General features: G+C 44.3%; 2 protein-coding genes across 9 annotated transcripts in view; one reads left to right on the forward strand and one right to left on the reverse strand.

The window, feature by feature from the left end:
* The window catches only part of znf277 (zinc finger protein 277), a 70,539-nt gene extending 68,118 nt beyond the window's left edge, over positions 1 to 2,421 (reverse strand). For 2 of the 3 annotated variants that reach the window (XM_072485305.1, XM_072485302.1), the window contains exon 1: positions 2,330 to 2,421. In XM_072485305.1, the coding sequence (XP_072341406.1) occupies positions 2,330 to 2,405 (76 nt within the window). In that variant the 5' untranslated portion in view covers positions 2,406 to 2,421. The remainder of the gene's footprint in view (positions 1 to 2,329) is intronic. The other variant, XM_072485303.1, reaches the window with a different exon arrangement.
* A 259-nt stretch (positions 2,422 to 2,680) lies between these two features.
* LOC140396552 (dedicator of cytokinesis protein 4-like) overlaps positions 2,681 to 20,954 on the forward strand; it is a 458,932-nt gene continuing 440,658 nt past the window's right edge. For all 6 annotated transcript variants that reach the window (XM_072485296.1, XM_072485300.1, XM_072485297.1 and 3 more), the window contains exon 1: positions 2,681 to 2,859. In XM_072485296.1, the coding sequence (XP_072341397.1) occupies positions 2,823 to 2,859 (37 nt within the window). In that variant the 5' untranslated portion in view covers positions 2,681 to 2,822. The remainder of the gene's footprint in view (positions 2,860 to 20,954) is intronic.

The following is a 20,954-nucleotide window of genomic DNA, read 5'->3' on the forward strand; positions in this document are numbered from 1 at the left end:
TACTCCCTATACACACACGACTGAGTGGCAAGATTCAGCTCCAATTCAATCTATACGTTTGCAGATGATACGACTGTGGTGGGTCGTTTCTCAAACAACCACAAATCAGACTACAGGAGATAGATGACTTGGTTCCATGGTGTACCAAAAACAACCACTCTCTAAATGTTGGAAAGACCAAGGAACTGATCAGCAACTTCCGGAAGCGCAGCACAACACCCCCCGCCCCCCTCTGTCTACATCAATAGCTCCGAAGTGGAGATGGTCGATAGCTTTAAGTTCCTGGGGGTCACCATCACCAAGTCTATCCTGGTCCACTCACATTGATGCATCAGTCAATAAAGCACAACAACGTCGCTACTTCCAAAGGAAGCTAAAGAAATTCGACATGTCTGCATTGACTCTCACAAACCTCTACAGATGTGCCATAGTGAGCACCCTATCGGGCTGCATTACAGCTTGGTATTGCACTTGCACAGTCCAAGAAACCGCAGTGTGGTGAACTCAGCCCAATGTATCACACAAGCTTGCCATCTCCCATTGATTCTGTACACACCTCCCACTGCCTCAGAAAGGCAGACAGCATTATCAAAGACCCCTCACACCAAGGCTTTGCCCTCTTCCAAACCCTTCCATCAGGCAGAAGATACAGAAGTCTGAAGACCCGCTGGTTTAGCACAAGGCTAAATAACTGGCTTTTAAAGCAGGCCAAGGCAGCCAGCAGCGCGGGTTCAATTCCCGTACCAGCCTCCCCAAACAGGCGCCGGAATGTAGCGACTAGGGGCTTTTCACAGTAACTTCATTTGAAGCCTGCTTGTGACAATAAGTGATTTTCATTTTATTTCATTTTCATTTCATCCAGACATAGGAACTGCTTTTTCCCCACGGCTACTAGACTCCTCAACATATCTCCCTTGGACTAATCTGTTCCCTGTAAGAACACTATTCGCGACGCCCTGTGCTGTTCTTGTTTGGCCTTGTTCCGCACTGTAACCAATCACTATTTGTTGATGTACTATTGTCAATGTACTCTGTCAATTATTCTTTTGTCTATTATGTACATTCCCTTGGCTGCAGAAAAATACTTTTCACTGTACTTCGGTACGTGACAATAAATATCAACTCCTTCTTAAATTTTCTCATGATTCCAGCATCCACCACACTGAGGTAGTGAATTCCAGATTCATGATGTATTATAGGGCTAATCAACTAAATAGAACAGAAATAAACTGTCCTGAGTGAGAAGTAGTTTCTCCTCATATGTTTTAAATTTGCGCTCCCTAATCCTGAGGCCGTAACCTCTTGTTCTAGAATGCCCCACAACAGGAAGCATTTGCTCCACGTCTACTTTATCCATACATTTTATCATCTTGAATAGCTCAATTTGACCTCCCCTCATTTTTCTAAATTCTAGCGTGCATAGGCCAAAAACTCCTCAACCTCTCTTCATAAGACAAATCTCTCATCTCTGCTGTAACCAACCTAGTGCACCTCCTCTGAACTACCTCCAATACCACTACATCTTTCCTCAAATAAGGGGACCAAAACTGTGCAAATTACTTCAGGTGTGGTCTCACCATTGCCTCGTACAGTTGCAACATTTCCTTACCTTTATACTCTATTCCTTTAGCTATAAATGCCAACATGCCATTCACTTTCCTTATTACCTGCTGTACCTACAGGCTAGCTTTCTGAGACTCGCACACGAGGACACCCAGACCCCTCTCTACCAGTGCACCCCCAAAGGTTCTTATTTCCTCATTGCAACTTACTGTCCCACCTATTTTAGTGACATCACTTGTTAACCACTTTGCTACCGTGTCGCCCTTGTATCCAAGTCATTTATATGGATCGTAAATAGTTGGGGCCCCAAGGACCAACCCTGTGGCCGTCCCACCACTTACATCTTGCCATCCAGAAAAATACCCATTTATCACCACCCATGTTCTCTCAACACCGAATGAACGCCAGCTAGATCTTGGGAGGTAATGACCTCAGATTTTTGGGTGTTCATCCCTAACCCACCTCAACTATTGTATTCTGTGCTGGGTTGTGCTGCTCTACAGGTCACCCACACCTACCCCCAGCTTCTCAATAGCCCAATAACTCCGGGATATTCCGCCACCTTAGCGCTGGAACAGGCCGAGCAGCCGGTTTTGCCTTGAGTGTAACTGCTTCTGCTGTGTTAAAAGGAGCCAAGGGTTGGCCATGGCCTGTTTGGCGCCGTGGCTTAATGTCGTCCATTAGTACCAAAAATTATGCGCGGCTGCTCCCCCCTCTCACTGAAAAGGAGCAAGTGGAATCAACGCAATCGTAAGATGTCCCCCACCTTCCACAGCCGCCATCCCCACCGCCGCCATGACAGGACCCAGTGGGCGGGGGAGGAGCCTCTGCCTGGTAACCATGACAATCCGCTGTGCCACCAATCGGCTCGCGATGCTGGCAATGACGCGGTGGATTCCGCGGTGCGCTCTGGGAAGGCTGTAGTTCTTTTCACCCCCCCTTTCGCGCCTGCGCACGAGATCGGGCCGGCGGTGGCGAACTCCCGCGGCCCCCGCCCCCTTTCTCCTCCGAACTACAGCCCCCAGAACCGACCGCCGCCGCAGTTCCCCCCTCCGACCCTGGACTACAACTCCCGGCAGCCCCCGCGCGCGCCCGCCCGGCTGCCCGGGTTCCTCTGCCCGTCCAGAGGGGCTGAACAATGGTCCCGCGGAGAAAGTGCTGGAGAAGTCGGGCGCGCTCAGGGGGACAACTTTTATCGCTGGGCCGTTAAAAACAATATATAAACAAACTGCTTACCATCGTGTACACCAGGGTCGACAATGTGGATACCGACGGACCATGAGAAATACGGTGTGGGTGAGTAAGCGAGCGAGCTGCCGGCTGACCGTCTCTACCCCCCCCCCCCCCCCCAACCACCGCTGTGTGTGATTTTAAATATATATATATATATTATATATGTGTGGAATTGCAGTGAAGTTGGTGACGAGAGTGAAATGGGGAGGGAGGGGGAACACTGAGGAGAACCGAGGCACCCACCACCATCAATAACAGTGTTAGCGCTTCAATAACGGTGCAGGCGGACAGCAGCTCGCCCTCTCTCTCTGCTTCTCTCTGTCTTATTGCTCTACCTTTCTCCATTTTCCTCTCTGTGCCTCTGTTTGTGTGTGTCTGTGTCTCTCTGTATCTCTGTATCTCTGTGTCTCTCTGTATCTCTGTGTCTCTCTGTATCTCTGTGTCTCTCTGTATGTCTGTGTGTGTCTATGTGTCTCTCTGTATCTCTGTGTGTCTCTCTGTATGTCTGTGTGTGTGTCTATGTGTCTCTCTGTATCCCTGTGTGTCTCTGTGTATGTGTGTGTCTCTCTCTCTGTATGTCTGTGTGTGTCTGTGTCTCTCTGTATCCCTGTGTGTGTGTGTCTCTCTCTCTGTACGTCTGTGTCTCTGTGTGTGTGTGTGTCTATGTGCCTCTCTGTATGTGTGTGTGTGTCTCTCTCTGTATGTCTGTGTCTCTGTGTGTGTGTGTGTCTATGTGCCTCTCTGTATGTGTGTGTGTGTGTCTCTCTGTATCCCTGTGTGTATCTGTGTATGTGTGTGTGTGTGTCTCTCTCTCTGTATGTCTGTGTGTGTGCCTGTGTCTCTCTGTATCCCTGTGTGTATCTGTGTGTGTGTGTGTGTCTCTCTCTCTGTGTGTCTGTGTCTCTGTGTGTGTGTGTCTATGTGCCTCTCTGTATGTGTGTGTGTCTCTCTGTCATTCTCTTTCCAGTGGTTTAGCACACTGGGCTAAATCGCTGGCTTTGAAAGCAGACCAAGGCAGGCCAGTGGCACGGTTCAATTCCCGTACCAGCCTCCCCGAACAGGCGCTGGAAAGTGGCGACTAGGGGCTTTTCACAGTAACTTCATTTACAATAAGCGATTTTCATTCATTCTCTGTCACTCTCTCTGTCTCTGTGCGTCTATCTCAGTTTCTGTGTCTCTCTCTCTCTGTTTCTCTCTCTGTCGCCGTCTCCACTCAGCTCCCCTTGTTCCTTTCAAAATGCCCTTGCCGTGTCTTCTCTTTGCTTTGTGGTCTCGCCGCCTTTTTATTGCCCATATAACGCCCCCCGCCCCCGCCAGCCCGCCACGAATCTTGTTTATTGAACCCCCCAATCCGGCCCCCCCCCCTCCCCAAGCAAAATAAGAATCACCCCCTTCCTTTTTCTGCCTCTTTTTCCCGTTTGCTTTTCGCCTCGGCTTTTTGTCTTTCTACCAGCCCCTTCCAATATGTGGGTCTGACAGCCACTGTTCTGTGTCCTTCCTTTATTGAACCCCCCCCCCCCCCCTTGTGTGTGTGTGTGTGTGTGTGTTGGGGGGGGGGGGGGGTGGGTGGTGTGGGGACAGACAAAGCTTGGCCATTTACCTCGACGCCGTATCTGGAATATACTGCACCAGAGGGAGATTTTATTTTATATTTTGGCTGCCGTTGCCTGCTCTGTGTCTGCCCGGAGCTGGGAGCCTCTGCAATCCTGGTCATGGACGTCAAGAGTTGGGTGAAGTTTGAGGACCGATCGATCCATTCTTGGCGCCGATCGGCAAACCGATCAGATGAGTGGATCGGAAACATTCCTCTCTGTTAATTATTAAAATTAAACCCAACAAAACACCCGCTTTCCCCCCGCCCCCAGGAAGCGGGGTGGTTTGATTTTCTTTCAATTGGGTGGAGCCACCCATCAGGGCAGTCTGGATGTTACCGCCACATCTCAGCAGGGCAGACACACATCAATTTAGGGTTGAACCCCAACACCCCCCCCCTTTTTTTGGGGGGGGGGGAGAGGATTAAAGAAAAGAAATGTGCAATAAGCGGCGGCGTTAAACAAACGTGAACGTGTCAATAGTTCCATTGACGCCCATTACAATAATCAGACCAGACCTTAGGGTATAAGGTGCAGCGCTGCTGGGGAGGTGTGTGGGGATGGGGGGAAGTGTATGGGGATGGGTGTGTGTGGGGGGGGGGGGATTGGGTGTGTGTGTGGGAGTGGGGGGTGTGTGTGGGGGGATGGGGGGGTGTTTGGGGCATTCGGGCTTCGAGGGAGTTGGGGGGGGGGGGGGCTTTAGGGCTCCTGGGGTGACGGGGTTTAGGACTGCTGGGGGGGGGGGGCAGGTGCGGGAGGGGGCTGCTGCTCCAGGGCTGTCGGGCTGCTGTGGGGGCTGTCGGGCTATTGGGGAAGGGCTGTAGTGCTGCTGGGGCTTCAGTGGGAATGTGAAAGGTTTCGAGTGTCATGCCATTGATCGGTTTTTTTGTGAATGGAGGTTTACAATGAGTCGGGGCTGGTTAACATCGCGCAGATGCCCTTCACGCCTGCCCGAAATCTGCCGGATTGTTCATTCCAGGGGCTCAATGCCGACCTTCTGTCCTTTAGAAGAAATATTGCCGGGGCGCATCTGGTTTCGCCCACCGATCAATGGTGATTGAAATTTCCGCCCCCACCCCCTGCGATCTGGCCAAAGCTGTGCTACCCATCTCTCAACAACAGGGCGGGGCGGCGCGTTCCTGGTGGATCCGCAGGATTTGGAGCCCGGGGACTGGTTTACCTTCAATGTAAAATGGGCAGGAATCTGTGCATTAGTCAGGCCAGGGCATCAGTCAATGTCTCGATCAGAAAGTCCCTCTTGGAGGTGCACTGGGATCGTGGGTCAAGTCGGCATCAGCGAAGCGTTGTGTTTAAAAGTGTCACTTCGTCTTTCGGAGTCAACATTTTCACTTCATGGGTGCAAGTTTGTTTCAGATTGTAACATCGCTCAGAATAAGTTGGTTTGGGGAGAGAATTCTGTGTTAACCGCGACTTGGAAACATTGAACCAGTTGCAACCGGGGGGCAGGCTTTCAATCACCGTGAAGCAAATGGACTGTGTTTGTGTTCTCGAAAACCCAGCTGGGATAAATATTTAATTCCCCTCGCAAGCCATTTATCTCTCATCCCTTTGTAATAAATTGGAGATTGGCTACAAAACAAATCGGCCAACCAAGTATAACATTGGTGGTAACAACAAGTGTATCATTCTGAAAAGGTTGTCTTGTCACAGGCGATGAAAGGCAATTTGCCATTGCTGACGATCAATTCTGACGTTTTAACTGTGACGAGCTAGTTTGTAATGTTTATGCGTTTGAAAAATCAGAAAACAATTGGAGCCAGTGCCGAAGTTTTCCGTTTTTGAGACATCACCTTCAGTATTCGATTGTACTTTCACTTCAGTCTCACTTCGGCATAAGACTCCGATGATTTGAATGCAGGCACTGAGGTAGTCCTTGGGAAGCTCTGACCAATTGAAATTGGCTCCAAGTTGCAGAACATCTATGGTGTCCGCGGAGCCACAGGGCAGCACAGTGGGTTAGCCCTGCTGCCTCACGGCGCCGAGGTCCCAGGTTCGATCCCGGCTCTGGGTCACTGTCCGTGTGGAGTTTGCACGTTCTCCCCGTGTCTGCGTGGGTTTAGCCCCCACAACCCAAAAAGATGTGCAGGCTAGGTGGATTGCTAAATTGCCCCTTAATTTAAAAGAAAATGGTGTCCGGCCAGAATTTCAGGGCGTTTAAGTAACCCATTCATTGGTACTTAATACATTTCCACAATGATTCTAAGATTTTCATTGAAGGGCCTACACGCCCAAGACCTTTTTTTTTGAATGTTCAGAAGAATGCACATGTTGGAGATCTGAGAACTCTCGATGGGTCAGTCAGCATCTGGGGAGAACAGTGGGGGTTGTTTCAGGTTTTAGCCTGTTCATCCCAACTGTTCTGTGGAAAGGTCAACTCTGATCTTGTCTCCTGGCGGTTGGTTGCTGCCTGACGACGTTGTGTTTCCAGCATTTTCTGATTTAAAATTTACTGGCCAGACACCAAGCCCTTTTCATGTGCCTAACCACATAGTGTGGCCTGCAGCAAAATAGGGATGCTGTTGGCAATGAATAGCCTCTTGCAACAAACGGTCCTCATAACCATAGCTCAGAAGCTTTTTTTATTTAAAAAGGTCCAACTCTCAACTTTGTAAAATGGGGAAACCAGGGAGATGGCGAAGAGAATGTAGTTGACGGCCAATGGAAGTGGTGTGAAGTAAATCAGAATTTCTTTTTTTTTGTGGGGGGGGGGGGCTTTGCTATCCTTGATTTTATTTTCTGTGACAAAAGAGCAGTTGTAAGTTCTGCAGCACCGCAAAGCTCATGGGTGGCTGGGCCTAAAATTAAAACCATACAAATGTTTTAAAATCGACCCCTTGTGAAAAATATATCCCTAGAGGTAAAGTTGCCAATAATGCGGCTTAGGTTTTGAAGTTGGTGGGGGAGACATAATTTGTGATTGGATGGAGATGACAGTGAGGTGGATTCTAAAATGGACAAATCATCACAGCAGTTTTATGTCTGAATGCCAACTTGAAAATCTGCCCTAATGAATCTTTTGAATCTGGAAATTAAGCACCAGCATTAGACACTCTATTGATTGGATATATTGGAATCAGGGCAAAGTTGTTTGGTGCAGATTATCTCTCAACTTGTTACAGTAAAAGGAACTGCTGATTGTCAGAAATATTTTATACTGGGGTTTGCAAATTCGTGGGCACAGTTCAAACAGTGGTGCATCTAATCTAATAGTGCATTTAAGATCAGTGCCTCTCACATTTGCAGTATTTACACATACATATGAAAGATGCACATCTGTATATCGGATCTATGGACTATTTTGATCTCCTCAAGCCACGTTTGCAATTAAGTGTGACAATGAAGATTGTAAATCTCTGTGCAAGAGTTCGTCCAATGTTGATAATATTTACAACCTGTTTTACTCCTTTGTAAAACTGCTGTTTTGGTAGCCGATACTATTATTAGCAATGTGCTCCTATTTTGCAAGCACAAAAATCCACTCTTCCTGTCACATGATATGCAATATCTTGGACAAATGTCAATCCTAATAAACATGCAATGGTAACTCTTGATGGGCTGAGACACAGGATTTCATACATTTGAAATATATATTCAAGGCTATTGTAAACTTTGTTAGGATTAATTAAAAACATATGGCTGATATCATAGTCACTTGTGTTATACAACCAAAGAGGTTTTTAGCATGAAAACAGGCCCTTCTGCCCAACTTGTCCATGCCGCGCAGAGAAAGGCAATTATATAATACCTTGGTCTTCTTAAATGTACAAGGCATCAGTTTCTTAGAAAGGATTGGGTAAATGTTTTATTAGGACCCTGGACCAGACCCCAACAGTGGCTAGGATACTGGACGGAACCCCAATATTTTATCTTAATTTTGTAAGACTAGGAGGAACGATACCTCGCTCCAGTAGTGATTTCAGGAAGAAATAGGATGATGGTATATTAAACAAACTTTATTACTGACACAGTATTACAATATTTTTAACATCACACTAAAAAATAGCTTGCAATTACCCCTTAATCAAGGCTAATCAATACAATGAATGCAGTAATCCTTAACTGTGATCTCTATTCCCACTCAAACTTTGACCGGGCAGCACAGTGGTTAGCACAGTCGCTTCACAGCTCCAGGGTCTCGGGTTCGATTTCCAGCTTGGGTCAATGTCTGTGCGGAGTCTGCACGTTCTCCCCGTGTCTGCATGGGTTTCCTCCCGGGTGCTCCGATTTCCTCGCACAGTCCAAAGATGTGCAGGTTAGGTGGATTGGTCATGCTAAATTACCCTTAGTATCCAAAAAGGTTAGGTGCGGTTACTGGAATATGGGGATAGGGTGGAGGTGTGGCTTCGGTAGGGTGCTCTTTCCAAGGGCTGGTGCAGACTCGATGGGCCGAATGGCCTCCTGCACTGTAAATTCTATAATTCTATGATTCAAACACATTAAAAAAACCTCTGTTTTCAATCCACTATTAAAATACAGTTAGCACTCAGGAATACCTGCTGTACAGAGGTGTCTGGATACTCTACTTTGAGAGCGATATTTTGAACTGCTTTAAAGAAAAGACCTGAATCCTGTCAGAACCATGCAGAAACTCGGGCTGTATTTCTTCAGAAGCTGCTTCAGCTTGTTTCAGTTCACACTCTTCTCTGTAGACCTCTCTTTAACTGAACTGAGATGCTTGACTTCTGCTCACATCTCCAACTAACATTCAACAAAAGTGCTTTCCTGCAAAATGCCTGACACCTTGGCTCCTGCCAGTAATTACATTATTTTATCAAAATAATTAACTCCACAGGGAGTCCCCTTAATCCAAACAAGATTACATTTGCCCAAGCTTATTACGATGCTTTAATTGCACCCCAGCTCCCAAAGTCTTTCAACCCAGGATTCTTTTAAAACACTACTAACTCAGGCTTTTAACTCTTACTGCATATACTATAGTATAATATATCTGAAATTCCTATGTTTATCAGTGTTCTGGGTTCATTTAATAATGCCAGGCACAGGGAAACAGTTATACATAGGTATAAAGCTGTGTGTGTGCTCTGCTCAAAGAGAATTGAAACTAAGACTGGATCACATGATGCACTTAGTGATGTCATGCTGATATCCCTAGAAGACATTTACAGGACTTTGCGTAGAAATATTCCCAGAAACATGCATGTAAATTTTTTATGCACCCTCTATAAAGCATTTGAATCCTTTGTAGAATGTGGCACCTGTAGCTGATCAGGATACTTCAGTTGAGGCCAAACCACATTTATAAAGATTCACCATGACTGCCTTCCTCTTGAACTATATGCCTCTATTTATAAAACCCAAGATCCCATTTGCCTTTTTAACCATTTTCTTCACCTGACCCACCATCTTGAATGATTTCTGCACCTATTACCCCATGTCCCTCTGTTTCACTGCCCCTCTTAAAATTTTACCCATTCATATTGTCTGTCCTTGTTTTTCTTACCAAAGCATATAATTTCACACTTTCTGCATTAAATTCTATCTGTCAGGTCTCTGTCCATTCCATTAGCCCCCCCCCCCCCCCCCCCCCACCTCATAATTCACAATGCTTCCACATTTTGTGTCATCAGCAAATTTTGAAACTCTGTCCCACACACCAAAGCAAAAGACATTAATGCAGGTCAGTAAATGCAGTGATCCAAGTTCTGATCCTTGGGGAACCGCACTGTACCTTCCAGTCTGGAAAGCAACTGTTTACCACTCTTGCCATGCTGTCACTGTCCCTTATAATCCATGGGCATCAACTTCGCTGACAAACCTGTTATGTGGCACAAACAGAAAATACTGGACAATAGGTGCTGGTCTGGCAGAATCTGTGGAGAGAGAAGGGAGCTAACGTTTTGAGTCTGGATGTCAAAACCATCAAGACTCGACACGTTAGCTCCCTTCTGTCTCTAAAGATGCTGTCAGACCTGCTGCGATTGCCCAGTATTTTCTGTATCATATTTCAGCATCCGCAATAATTTGCTTCTATCTTGTTATGTGGCACTTTATCAAATGCCTTTGGAAACCCATACACATCATATCAACTGCATTAGCCTCATTAACCTTCTGTTGCCTCACTGAACACCTCATTCAAGTCAGTTAAAATTAACCCACATTTGTCCAAATGACTTAATTTTGTCTCAGGCTATCGTTTTAATAATCCTCCCACCACCAAAGTTAAACCTACTGACCTGTAGTTGTTGAAATTACCCTAACACTCTTTTTGAACAAGGGTAGAACATTTGCAAATCTCCTGCTGCCTGGAACCACCCTTGTATCTCAGGAAGATTGGAAGGTGGCAGAACGTCTGCGATTTCCACCCTCCCCTCCCTCTGTCTCTTCTGCATCCCACTCCTTCATAGTGACTTATCAACTAATCTCCTTGTATCTCAGGAAGATTAGAAGGTGCCTGTGCCTCTGCAATTTGTGCCTCTGCAATTTCCACCCTGCCTTCCCCCTCTCTCCTCTGCATCCCATTTGTTCATAATGACTTATCAACTAATCTCCTCGTATCTCAGTAAGATTGGAAGGTGCCAGAGTCTCTGCAATTTCCACCCTCCCTTCCCTCTGTCTCTTCTGCATCCCATTCGTTCATAGTGACTTATCAACCAACCTTTCTGAAACTTCCTGTTCATCAATATTTGGCCCATCCAATCTCTCACCACCTCTTTCACTGTGACTTCTGTAGCATCATCTTCCTTGGTAAAGACCGATGCAAAGTTGGAACCTCAGCCATACCCCCTGCCTCGAATGTATAAATCTACATTTTGATCCCCAATTGTCCCTACCTATCCTTTCAATGTTTCTATGCTGACAAAAGACTTTTAGATTTTGTTTTATGTTAGCTGCAAATCTCTCCTCCATTTTCCAAACAAAAAGTTGACTATTCCAACACATTGATGGTGTTATGAATTGGGGAAAATTTAAATTAAAGAAACAAAATTGGGATAAAAGAAAGGGCGATATCTGAAGAGATGGTGAGATGCAAATGAGCATATCAGTGAAAAAAGCATGTTTACCTGGGTGACCGGAGGAAAACAATGGGGATTGGAAAAGGTAACTTCAAAGTGGAGAGACCATAAGACATAGGAGCAGAATTAGGCCATTCAGCACATCGAGTCTGCTGCACCATTCAATCATGGCTCATTTGTTTCTCATCCCCATTCTCCTGCCTTCTCCCCATAACCCCTGATCCCCGTATTAATGAAGAACCTATCTGTCTTAAAGACACTCGGTAATTTGGCCTCCACAGCCTTCTGCGGCAAAGAGTTCCACAGATTCACCACTCTCTGGCTGAAGAAATTCCTCCTCATCTCAGTTTTAAAGGATCGTCTCTTCAGTCTGAGGCAGCCTCTGGTTCTAGTTTTTACAACTAGTGGAAATATCCTCTCCACATCCACTCTATCCAGGCCTCTCCGTATCTTGTAAGTTTCAAGAAGATCCCCCCCCTCATCCTTCTAAAGTCTAGAGAGTGCAAACCAGAGTCCTCAACTGTGCCTCATGTGACAAGCTCTTCATTCCAGGGATCATTCTTGTGAACCTCCTCTGGACCCTTTCCAAGGCCAGCACATGTTTCCTTGTATAAGGAGATAAGGAAATTGACACGTACATGCAAAAAGTCGACTTCATAGGGTGGATAACATCAAAGGGAAAAATTGTGTTAAAAGGGAAGAAAGAGACAAATACACATCCACCTGCCATCAGTTATACCAAGCTGCAGAAACTGTCCTGAAAACAAGTTATTGCTACGGTAATACTCAAACCAAGCAGATTTCAGCTTCACTGAAACGGAAGATGGCTTTACCAAATGTGACCACATAACCTTGCGTGGTAATTGTTTGGATTTTGCTTGTAGAGTTATATAATATTGGATGTTGTTTGGGAACAAAAGGGCATCTCTTGTGTTCAGGGATCGTTGATAGTTGGAACTATGGGGTAATTTCCTGCAATAATGTAATTTCCTGCAATAATGTATGTGTAGCCATTGGTCTACTGGCATGTTGTAGTGTATTGTAGTCTTTCTTGTAGTGTTTTTTTATTTTAAGTTAATAAATATTCTTTTATTAATTGTTCACACAATGACTAGACATTCTCTCAGCTTCACATTTTTATCACATTATACCAAATTGAAAATATAATAATAATCTTTATTAGTGTCACAAGTAGGCTTGTATTAACACTGCAATGAAGTTACTGTGAAAATCCCCTAGTCGCCACACCCTGGCGCCTATTCGGCTACACTGAGGGAGAATTCAGAATGTCCAATTCACCTAACAGCACGTCTTTCGGGTCTTGTGGGAGGAAACCAGAGCACCCGGAAGAAATTCACACAGACACTGGGAGAACGTGCAGACTCTGCACAGACAGTGACCCAAGCCAGGAATCGAACACGGGGCCCTGGTGCTGTGAAGCAACAGTGCTAACCACTGTGCTACAAAGAACCTGTGTTGTACCAAATTGAAAATATACACCACAAGAACCCTTTTGGGTTTTGGGGTACTTGCACCTCTAACATTAGCAGGGTTCTCAACAATAGCCAGCCTCCACTTTCTACCTTCCATAAACTTGAGGTCATCCAAAACTGCTGCCTGTAGTATGGGGTTCTACTTGCCCATCACCCGTCTGATCACTGACTCATCAGCTTCCAGTTAATCAATGCCTTGATAGGTTTCTCATCCTTGTTTTCAAATTCTGCCCTTGTGCTCCCCCCTTAGAAATCTCCTCCACCCGAGAACCTGACAAAAAGCTGTACATCTCCAATTCTAAAGTTTGGAGATTTCAATCACGCCACCATTGGCGGCCTTGCCTTCAGCTGCCTCGTCCCCAAGTTCTGCAATTACATTCTTGAACCCCTCTTCCTCTCTCTCCTCTAGGGGGACCCTTAACCGACTTGTTGGCCAAGCTTACGGTGATCTGACCTAATATCTACTTATGTGGCCTGTGGTCATGTTCTATTTACGTCTTTTGTGAAGTATTTTGGATGTTTTACTGTATTAAAGATGCTATACAAGCACAAGTACATCTTGGATATGGTATACACTGCTACATTGTTTCTGGAGAGGATAAATGTTAAAGACGGTGGTGACAATCAAGCAGTCGGTTTTGTCCTGGATGGCATTGAGCTCCTTGAGTGTTGTTGGAGGGGCACTCATCCAGAAAAATGGAGAGTATTTCGTAGCACTCCTGACTTGTGCATTGCAAATGGAGGACAGGCTTCAAGGAGTCAGGAGTTGCTCACCACGGAGTTCACAGCATCTGACTTGCTTTTGTCGCTGGCCCTGCTCAGTTTCTGGTCAATTGTAACCCCTAGGAAGATGTTGGTGTGGATTCAGTAATGGTATATTGTCAAGGGGTGATGGTTGGATTCTTTCTTGTTGGAGATAGTCATTGCCTGGGACTTGTGGCATTAATGTTGCCACTTACTAGTCCAAGCTTGAATGTTGTCCAACTCTTGCTGCATATGGACATGGGGTGCTTCAGCATCTGAGGAGTTGAAAATGGTGCTGAATATTTTAAAATTATAAGTAAATATCCTCGCTTTGACCTCATGATGGAGGGAAGGTCATTGATGAGCAGCTGAAGCTGGTTGGGTCCAGGGCACCATCTTGAGGAACTCCTGCAGTCATGTCCTTGGATTGAGATGGTTAACCTCCAGTGGGAGGTCGTGTCTCACTAACTTGATAGAGTTTTTCGAGGAGGTCACAAAGATGATTGATGCAGGTAGGGCAGTGGATGTTGTCTTTATGGACTTCAGTAAGGCCTTTGACAAGGTCCCTCATGGCAGACTGGTACAAAAGGTGAAGTCACACGGGATCAGAGGTGAGCTGGCAAGATGGATACAGAACTGGCTAGGTCATAGAAGGCAGAGAGTAACAATGAAAGGGTGCTTTTCTGATTGGAGGGCTGTGACTAGTGGTGTTCCGCTGGGTTCAGTGCCAGGACCGTTGCTGTTCGTAGTATATCTAAATGATTTGGAGGAAAGTGTAACTAGTCTGATTAGTAAGTTTGCAGACAACGCAAAGGTTTGTGGAATTGTGGATAGTGGTGAGGACTGTCCGAGGATACAGCAGGAGTTAGACCGTTTGGAGACTTAGGCGGAGAGATGGCAGATGGAGTTTAATCCGGACAAATGTGAGGTAATGCATTTTGGAAGGTCTAATACAGGTAGGATGTATGCAGTGAATGGAAGAACCCTCGAGTATTGACAGAGAGATCTAGGTGTACAGGTCCACGGGTCACTGAGAAGGGGCAACACAGGTGGAGAAGGTAGTCAAGAAGGCATACGGCATGCTTGCCTTCATTGGCCGGGGCATTGAGTATAAGAATTGGCAAGTCATGTTGCAGCTGTGTAGAACCTTTAGTTAGGCCACACTTGGAGTATAGTGTTCAATTCTGGTCGCCACACTACCAGAAGGATGTGGAGGCTTTCGAGAGGGTGCAGAAGAGATTTACCAGGATATTGCCTGGTATGGAGGGCATTGGCTATGAGGAGCGGTTGAATAAACTGTTTGTTCTCACTGGAACGAAGGAGGTTGAGGGGCGAACTGATAAGAGGTCTAAAAAATTATGAGGGGCATAGACAGAGTGGATAGTCAGAGGCTTTTCACAGGGTAGAGGGGTGAATTACTAAGGGGCATAGGCTTAAGGTGCGAGGGACAAGGTTTAGAGGAGATGTACGAGGCAAGTTTTTTTTTTTTTTTTTTTAACAGAGGGTAGTGGGTGCCTGGAACTTGTTGCCGGAGGAGGTGTTGGAAGCAGGGACAAATACATGAATAAGATGGAAATAGAGGGATGCAGATCCCGGAAGTGTAGAAGATCTTAGTTTAGACGGGCAACATGGTCGGCGCAGGCTTGGAGGGCTGAAGAGCCTGTTCCTGTGCTGTACTTTTCTTTGTTCTTTGGCACAGTGGTTAGCACTGCTGCCTCACAGTGCTAGGGACATGGGTTTGATTCCGGCCTTGGATGACTGTCTATGTGGAGTTTGCACGTTCTCCCTGTGTCTGCGTGGGTTTCCTCTGGGTGCTCTGCTTTTCTCCCACAGTCCAAAGATGTGCAGATTTGGTGCATTGACCATGCTATATTGCCCCTTTGTTCACGTTTGGAGGCGTCAATAGTAACATTATGGGAATCCTGCAGCGGTTTGGGGCCTTTTCTGGTTACAAGATAAATATAGGAAAGAGTAAATACTTTGTTGGGTTGATGAGGCACTGCACATACATGGACATTGACTCGTATTTCTGTGATTGTATTTCTGTCAAACTAAATACACTGCTATTAACAGGTCCATTTCCCAGCTCGTTGTTCTGTGTCTAATGAGTGTTAAGTCTTACATTCACAAGTCAATAATCTTTCCATATGATTAACTTTCAATCTTCCTTTGTTTTCTCTCTCTGCTTATTTTAAATTTTATTTCAGTAATTCTTTGTGGAAATGGGTGGGAGTAGTTATTGAGATGGGCAATATGAGGGAGCTGGAATTCGATCTCTGATATTCATGATTTCCTGAAGGATTTCCTGAAGCATTTCCGGTCGCCAATCATTTCAACTGTATATGTTAGTGCAGTCTGTCACTGGTCTTCTGGAAGTAGTTTTTATTATTCATTTGATATATTGCTTTTGTTTTCCAAACGGGAATGTTGAATTGTCTGTCTTATTTTTGTTTGTGGAACCTTGTTGAGCACAAATTAGTTTCCACGTATGCCTGCAATATGTAGTGACTAAACTTGAAGTAATTTACGCTGCTGTCCTTTGGGGCACCCTAAGGATGTGTACGGCACTATATAAATGCAAGTTAATTTGTTTTTTATGAAATCAGGTTAATGGGCTTAACTTTAAGTTGGGCCATTATCTTGTGAAGGGCGAGTCATTTGACCATTGTATCAAATTGATAGTTCACTGGCAGAAGGGAGGATGAATGGGTATATTTTAACATGAGAAATATAATGCATTGGGAAGAATTTGTTGAAGCTTAGACACAAATAGTGAGCAATGCTTGCGTTTGTATAGAATGGAACCATTGGGGTGATTACCAACGATATAACACATTTATTACAATGAGTTGAACTAAAATTAAGGTTTTTCCTTTTTAATTGTTTAGAATATTAATTTAGATATTAACATTTTGAGCATTCAATTCATCATAACGTTGCACTTTGCTTCACCACCAGTTATCTTCACAATGGAACACCTATGAAGCTGGGAATGATAGATTCTGTGGGTTACATTTAGCTGCCCTCGTGAATATTTTTTTTAAAAATGCTTTTATAAGTAGTTAATTTTGTTCAAGAAAAATCCAAGTAAAATAAAGGTTGCACCGAATGTATATTTTGGAAGCATAATTCTGCACATAATTTTAGTTTGAAGTGCGCTAATAGTTGAATTGAAGATGATGCATATCATACAGGAACACGGGAAAGTTGCATGAGATGTGAGGATCATTCTGTCCTTAATAATGAGATATTGTCATATTCACTCAACACTTAACTGATACTGCAGCACATTCAAATGTTTATTGTTAAATTACTGGCACAGATGAAATGGTGATGATGTCTGGAAGTGAATTGTTCAATTCTACTTTGTTATTGGGTGTGGATCCACTCTTTATTTGCATATGTTGGCTCTACTTCCTGTGGGAAATACAGTCTTTGAGAGGTTTGATTTGCAAAACTTCATGGACTTGTGTGGTTCATTTCACAAATTTTAGCCTTGGGCAACAAAGCAAATTATTGAATATCACAAGGATTTTCTGAGATATGTTGGCAACATTGCTTTTATGTTGAAGAATTGTGAAATTTATTAGGTTATATTTTATTATAATTGTATTGATGTGGATAATGTACTTCAAGACCAAATTCATATTGGAGTCATTGAAAAAGCATGATGAGTCTAAAATAGTGTCACTGATAGTATTTTCTATATTGAAGACATGCCAGTGAAAGCAAAAATAGTAAGGCAACAGCTGCAGCAGTACATTAATGCAACATCTAACTTGCATAGAATTTCATTTAGATTTTTATACGAGCGTGCAATAGGTACCCTACGCTTTGAAGTTCACTATTTAAAAAAATATCAGAATGCACCTGGAGAAAGAGTGGATTTGTGCCAGAGTTATAAAACCCCCTGATATCACAATATAGAGTGCCAGTTAGCTCATTGGCTAGATGGCTAGCATGTGGTTCAGAATAGCACCAATAGTGCTGGTTTGCTTCCGGTTCCAGCTGAGGGTAGAGTGGGTAGACCTTCTCGTCCGACCCCTGAGAGCAGACGAAACAAACCACGCACAAAATCTGCCCAGAGAATGGCTCTGGATCGTCTGCTGAGAATGGGCCTTTGGGTAGAGCACACACAAGATTATATGCAGTGTGAAGTAACATCAAATTGTACGTGTAAAACTGGAATCGACAGCCTGTTTTACACTTTTCCAATCTCCAGAAATGGAAGTAAAAATTGGGAGCGATGTGAAGAGAGCTGCTGACTCACTTATTGCCCATTTTACAACATTGCATAAAGTCAACGCCTAACTCTGTGCATCCAAATAATCTGGAAAGGTAGTTTTTTAAAGTCTCAGCAGGATTCTCCTTCATGTCGCTAGAACTGGCAGCTGCACTCTGGAACACCAAAATTTTTCTTTCTCATAGAGCACCCAATTCATTTTTTCCAATTCAAGGGCAATTTAGCGTGGCCAATCTACCTACCCGGCACATCTTTGGGTTGTGGGGGCGAAACCCATGCAAACATGGGGAGAATGTGCAAACTCCACAAGGTCAGTGACCCAGAGCCGGGATCGAACCTGGGACGTCGGCGCGGTGAGGCTGCAGTGCTAACCACTATGCCACTGTGCTGCCCACTGTGGAGCACCAAGATAATGTGTGTTTCAAAAGCCTTGGACAGCAGGTCAAACGTCAGTTGGTGATTTTCGTTGTGGTTTTGTGGTATTACTGTTACCCCTCCCTTCGCTGACACTAGGTTTTAGGAATTTGCCAGGAATGCTGCCCATATGTAGAATTACATACCAAATGCACTGGTTCACTGAGAATGCACATCTTTGCAGAATGCTCCAAAATCTTTGGAAAAAAAATAAACTGGGAGAAAATCTCAAATTAAGGGCTTCTCTTTAAATCTCCAAATATGTAACTCTATAATACCAGCAGATTATGTTGTATAACTACTGGTCTGTCAAGCAAACGTTCATAATATTGGATTGAAATAGCTGCTTCAGGGTGTGATTGTTTTAATTTCATGACTATGCAATCTTAGGGTGGCACGGTGGCACAGTGGTTAGCACTGCTGTCTCACGGTGCCGAGGACCCGAGTTCGACCTTGTTCCCGGGCCACTGTCTGTGTGGAATTTGCATGTTTTCTCCATGTCTGCGTGGGTCTCACCACCACAACCCAAAAGGATTTGCAGGGTAGGTGCTAAATTGCCCCTTAATTGGGAAAAAAAGAATTGGGTACTCTAAATTTATTTTTAAAAATGACTATGCTGTGTTTGGGGGAAAAAAAGGTAGTTTTCAGGAAATTATATTTGTTTTGGTGAACATTAGAAATAAGGTCTAGTTTTAAGTGGGTTCAATTTAGTGTTTCTGTGCCTGGAAGGATAAAACCTCTAGTTAGATTTATGCTGGACGAAGATGTGTTTATGTTGGTTCAGTTCTAACTGTGTACCTCTTGTGCTTGGATTGGACTAGGACGTGAAGAATAAGTAGAAGTAAGCCATTACTTAGCAACAGGAAGCCACTTCCCAGCGGGAAAGACTTTCCTTTGTTAGTTTTAACAGGCAGCCAGAGCAGTTGGAGACTGACTCTGGGAGGGTACATCTCTCAACTGTGGCAAAAGAAAGACTGACCAGGATGGGAACTAAAAAGGCTTTCTAAACTACAGTCCAGATAACCAGGGAATTGAGACAAAGAATGTTTAAGACGACTGGAGTTAAGAACACAGAGGCCAAGGTGTTGTTCAGAAGAATTCAAAGAAGAGTAAAAAAGTGTTCTGAGATTTAATGTGGGACAGCAGACTTCAGGAGTAGAATAAATGTTTGATGTAATTTTAATGCAGCCTGGGAATCAAGAGTTAAAACAGTTTGCACAGCAATCAAGACCAAGAAATCCTAAAGGAATTGGTGTAAAATCCTGGACTGAATTCACTGTTCAAAGTGGAGTGGAATCTTTGTATAAAGTGTAATTTGGAAAACCTGGACTGGGGTTTGGAATGCAAATCACTAAGGGAAAACATTATTATTATGAGAGAAGATTTTAAAAGTGTTTTTGGGAGTGGAGTTTGGAAGCTCTCACGTGACAATCATCTGCGGGAGGATTCTGAGGAGAAATCCACAGACACTAACTTGGATTCAGAGCAGAGTGGGTGTATTTGACCACCATCCTCTTGTGTGCTGAAAAGGGACCTATTATCTTAATGAGACCATTGTAGATTAAGATGTACTTTGTAAAACATGTTAATCTTTAAATCTATGGGTATTTATTCAGCTAAGAGGGAGAAAAGGAGTATTGTATTATAATCCAATTTTTAAATGTTTAATTAATGTTTTTCCTGTTAAAAGTTCATTAGCAGTCCTGTGACTCTGTTCCTCTGCGGTTTATAAACAATAAATAAGTTCTGGCCTTTTTGAGCCAGAGTGCTGTTCTGCGATCTTCTTGCCCAGTTATAACTTGAACTGGGGTCGGAACAGCATTCACCATCTGTGCACTTGTGGTATTCAGATCGCAATGCCATGGGCTTTCTTACATCAAGGTACTGCAAACTCATCTCCTTTGTTCCGACCAAGCTCCCTCAAATTCTTGTATCATGTTGAATCACGATCCTGATTCTCCTTTTCACATTCCTTTGGCTTTGGTGGTGACAGCCTTGGTTTTATCATGCCTTTCTTGCATCATTTATGCTCTGGAGACTTAAACACCCAATTTAGGCTGACACTTAGACGTGTTGTATTTTAAGAGCATGAGTTAAATGGAGGACCCATTTGCTCTCCGGTGACTGCAAAGGGTCCGTGGTACTAGAGGAGAGGAGTTCTCCTGCTGTTCTGGTCAACATTAATCCATCCATCAAAATCTCTGAAATATAATGTCCTTCATTACTTTTGTGCTACCTTGATGGTTACAAATTAATTGCCCCCTTTTTCCAACATCACCAGTCACTCGTTGCAGAAGCACTTAATCGATTGAAGTACTTTGGGACATGCTGAGGTTGTGAAATATGCCGGATAAATGCAAGCTCTTTTATTGTTTCCCTCCACATCGAAGTCATCTCCTCCCTCAGTACAGCTTCACACACCCTTTCTTTTTCTGACAAATTACCACTCATCCCTGTTCATTCTTCTCCACCATTGGTCACTTTACCCCTGCCTTAAGCAATTCCCTTTTTAAAATATATTCCTCTTGTCACTCCTTTCTTTACCTTCAAAAAATCTCCTTTAAAAAGTGTTGTCTTCAACTGTGCCTTTGCATAATTCATTGTTCTCTGTTCTCCTCAAATCTTTGTATCATAGAAGGATCCACATTTTAATAATCTCTTTGTGGAAGTCTATTGA

The sequence above is a fragment of the Scyliorhinus torazame genome, chromosome 19 (genome assembly GCF_047496885.1).
Source record: "Scyliorhinus torazame isolate Kashiwa2021f chromosome 19, sScyTor2.1, whole genome shotgun sequence".
Taxonomy (NCBI): Eukaryota; Metazoa; Chordata; class Chondrichthyes; order Carcharhiniformes; family Scyliorhinidae; genus Scyliorhinus; species Scyliorhinus torazame.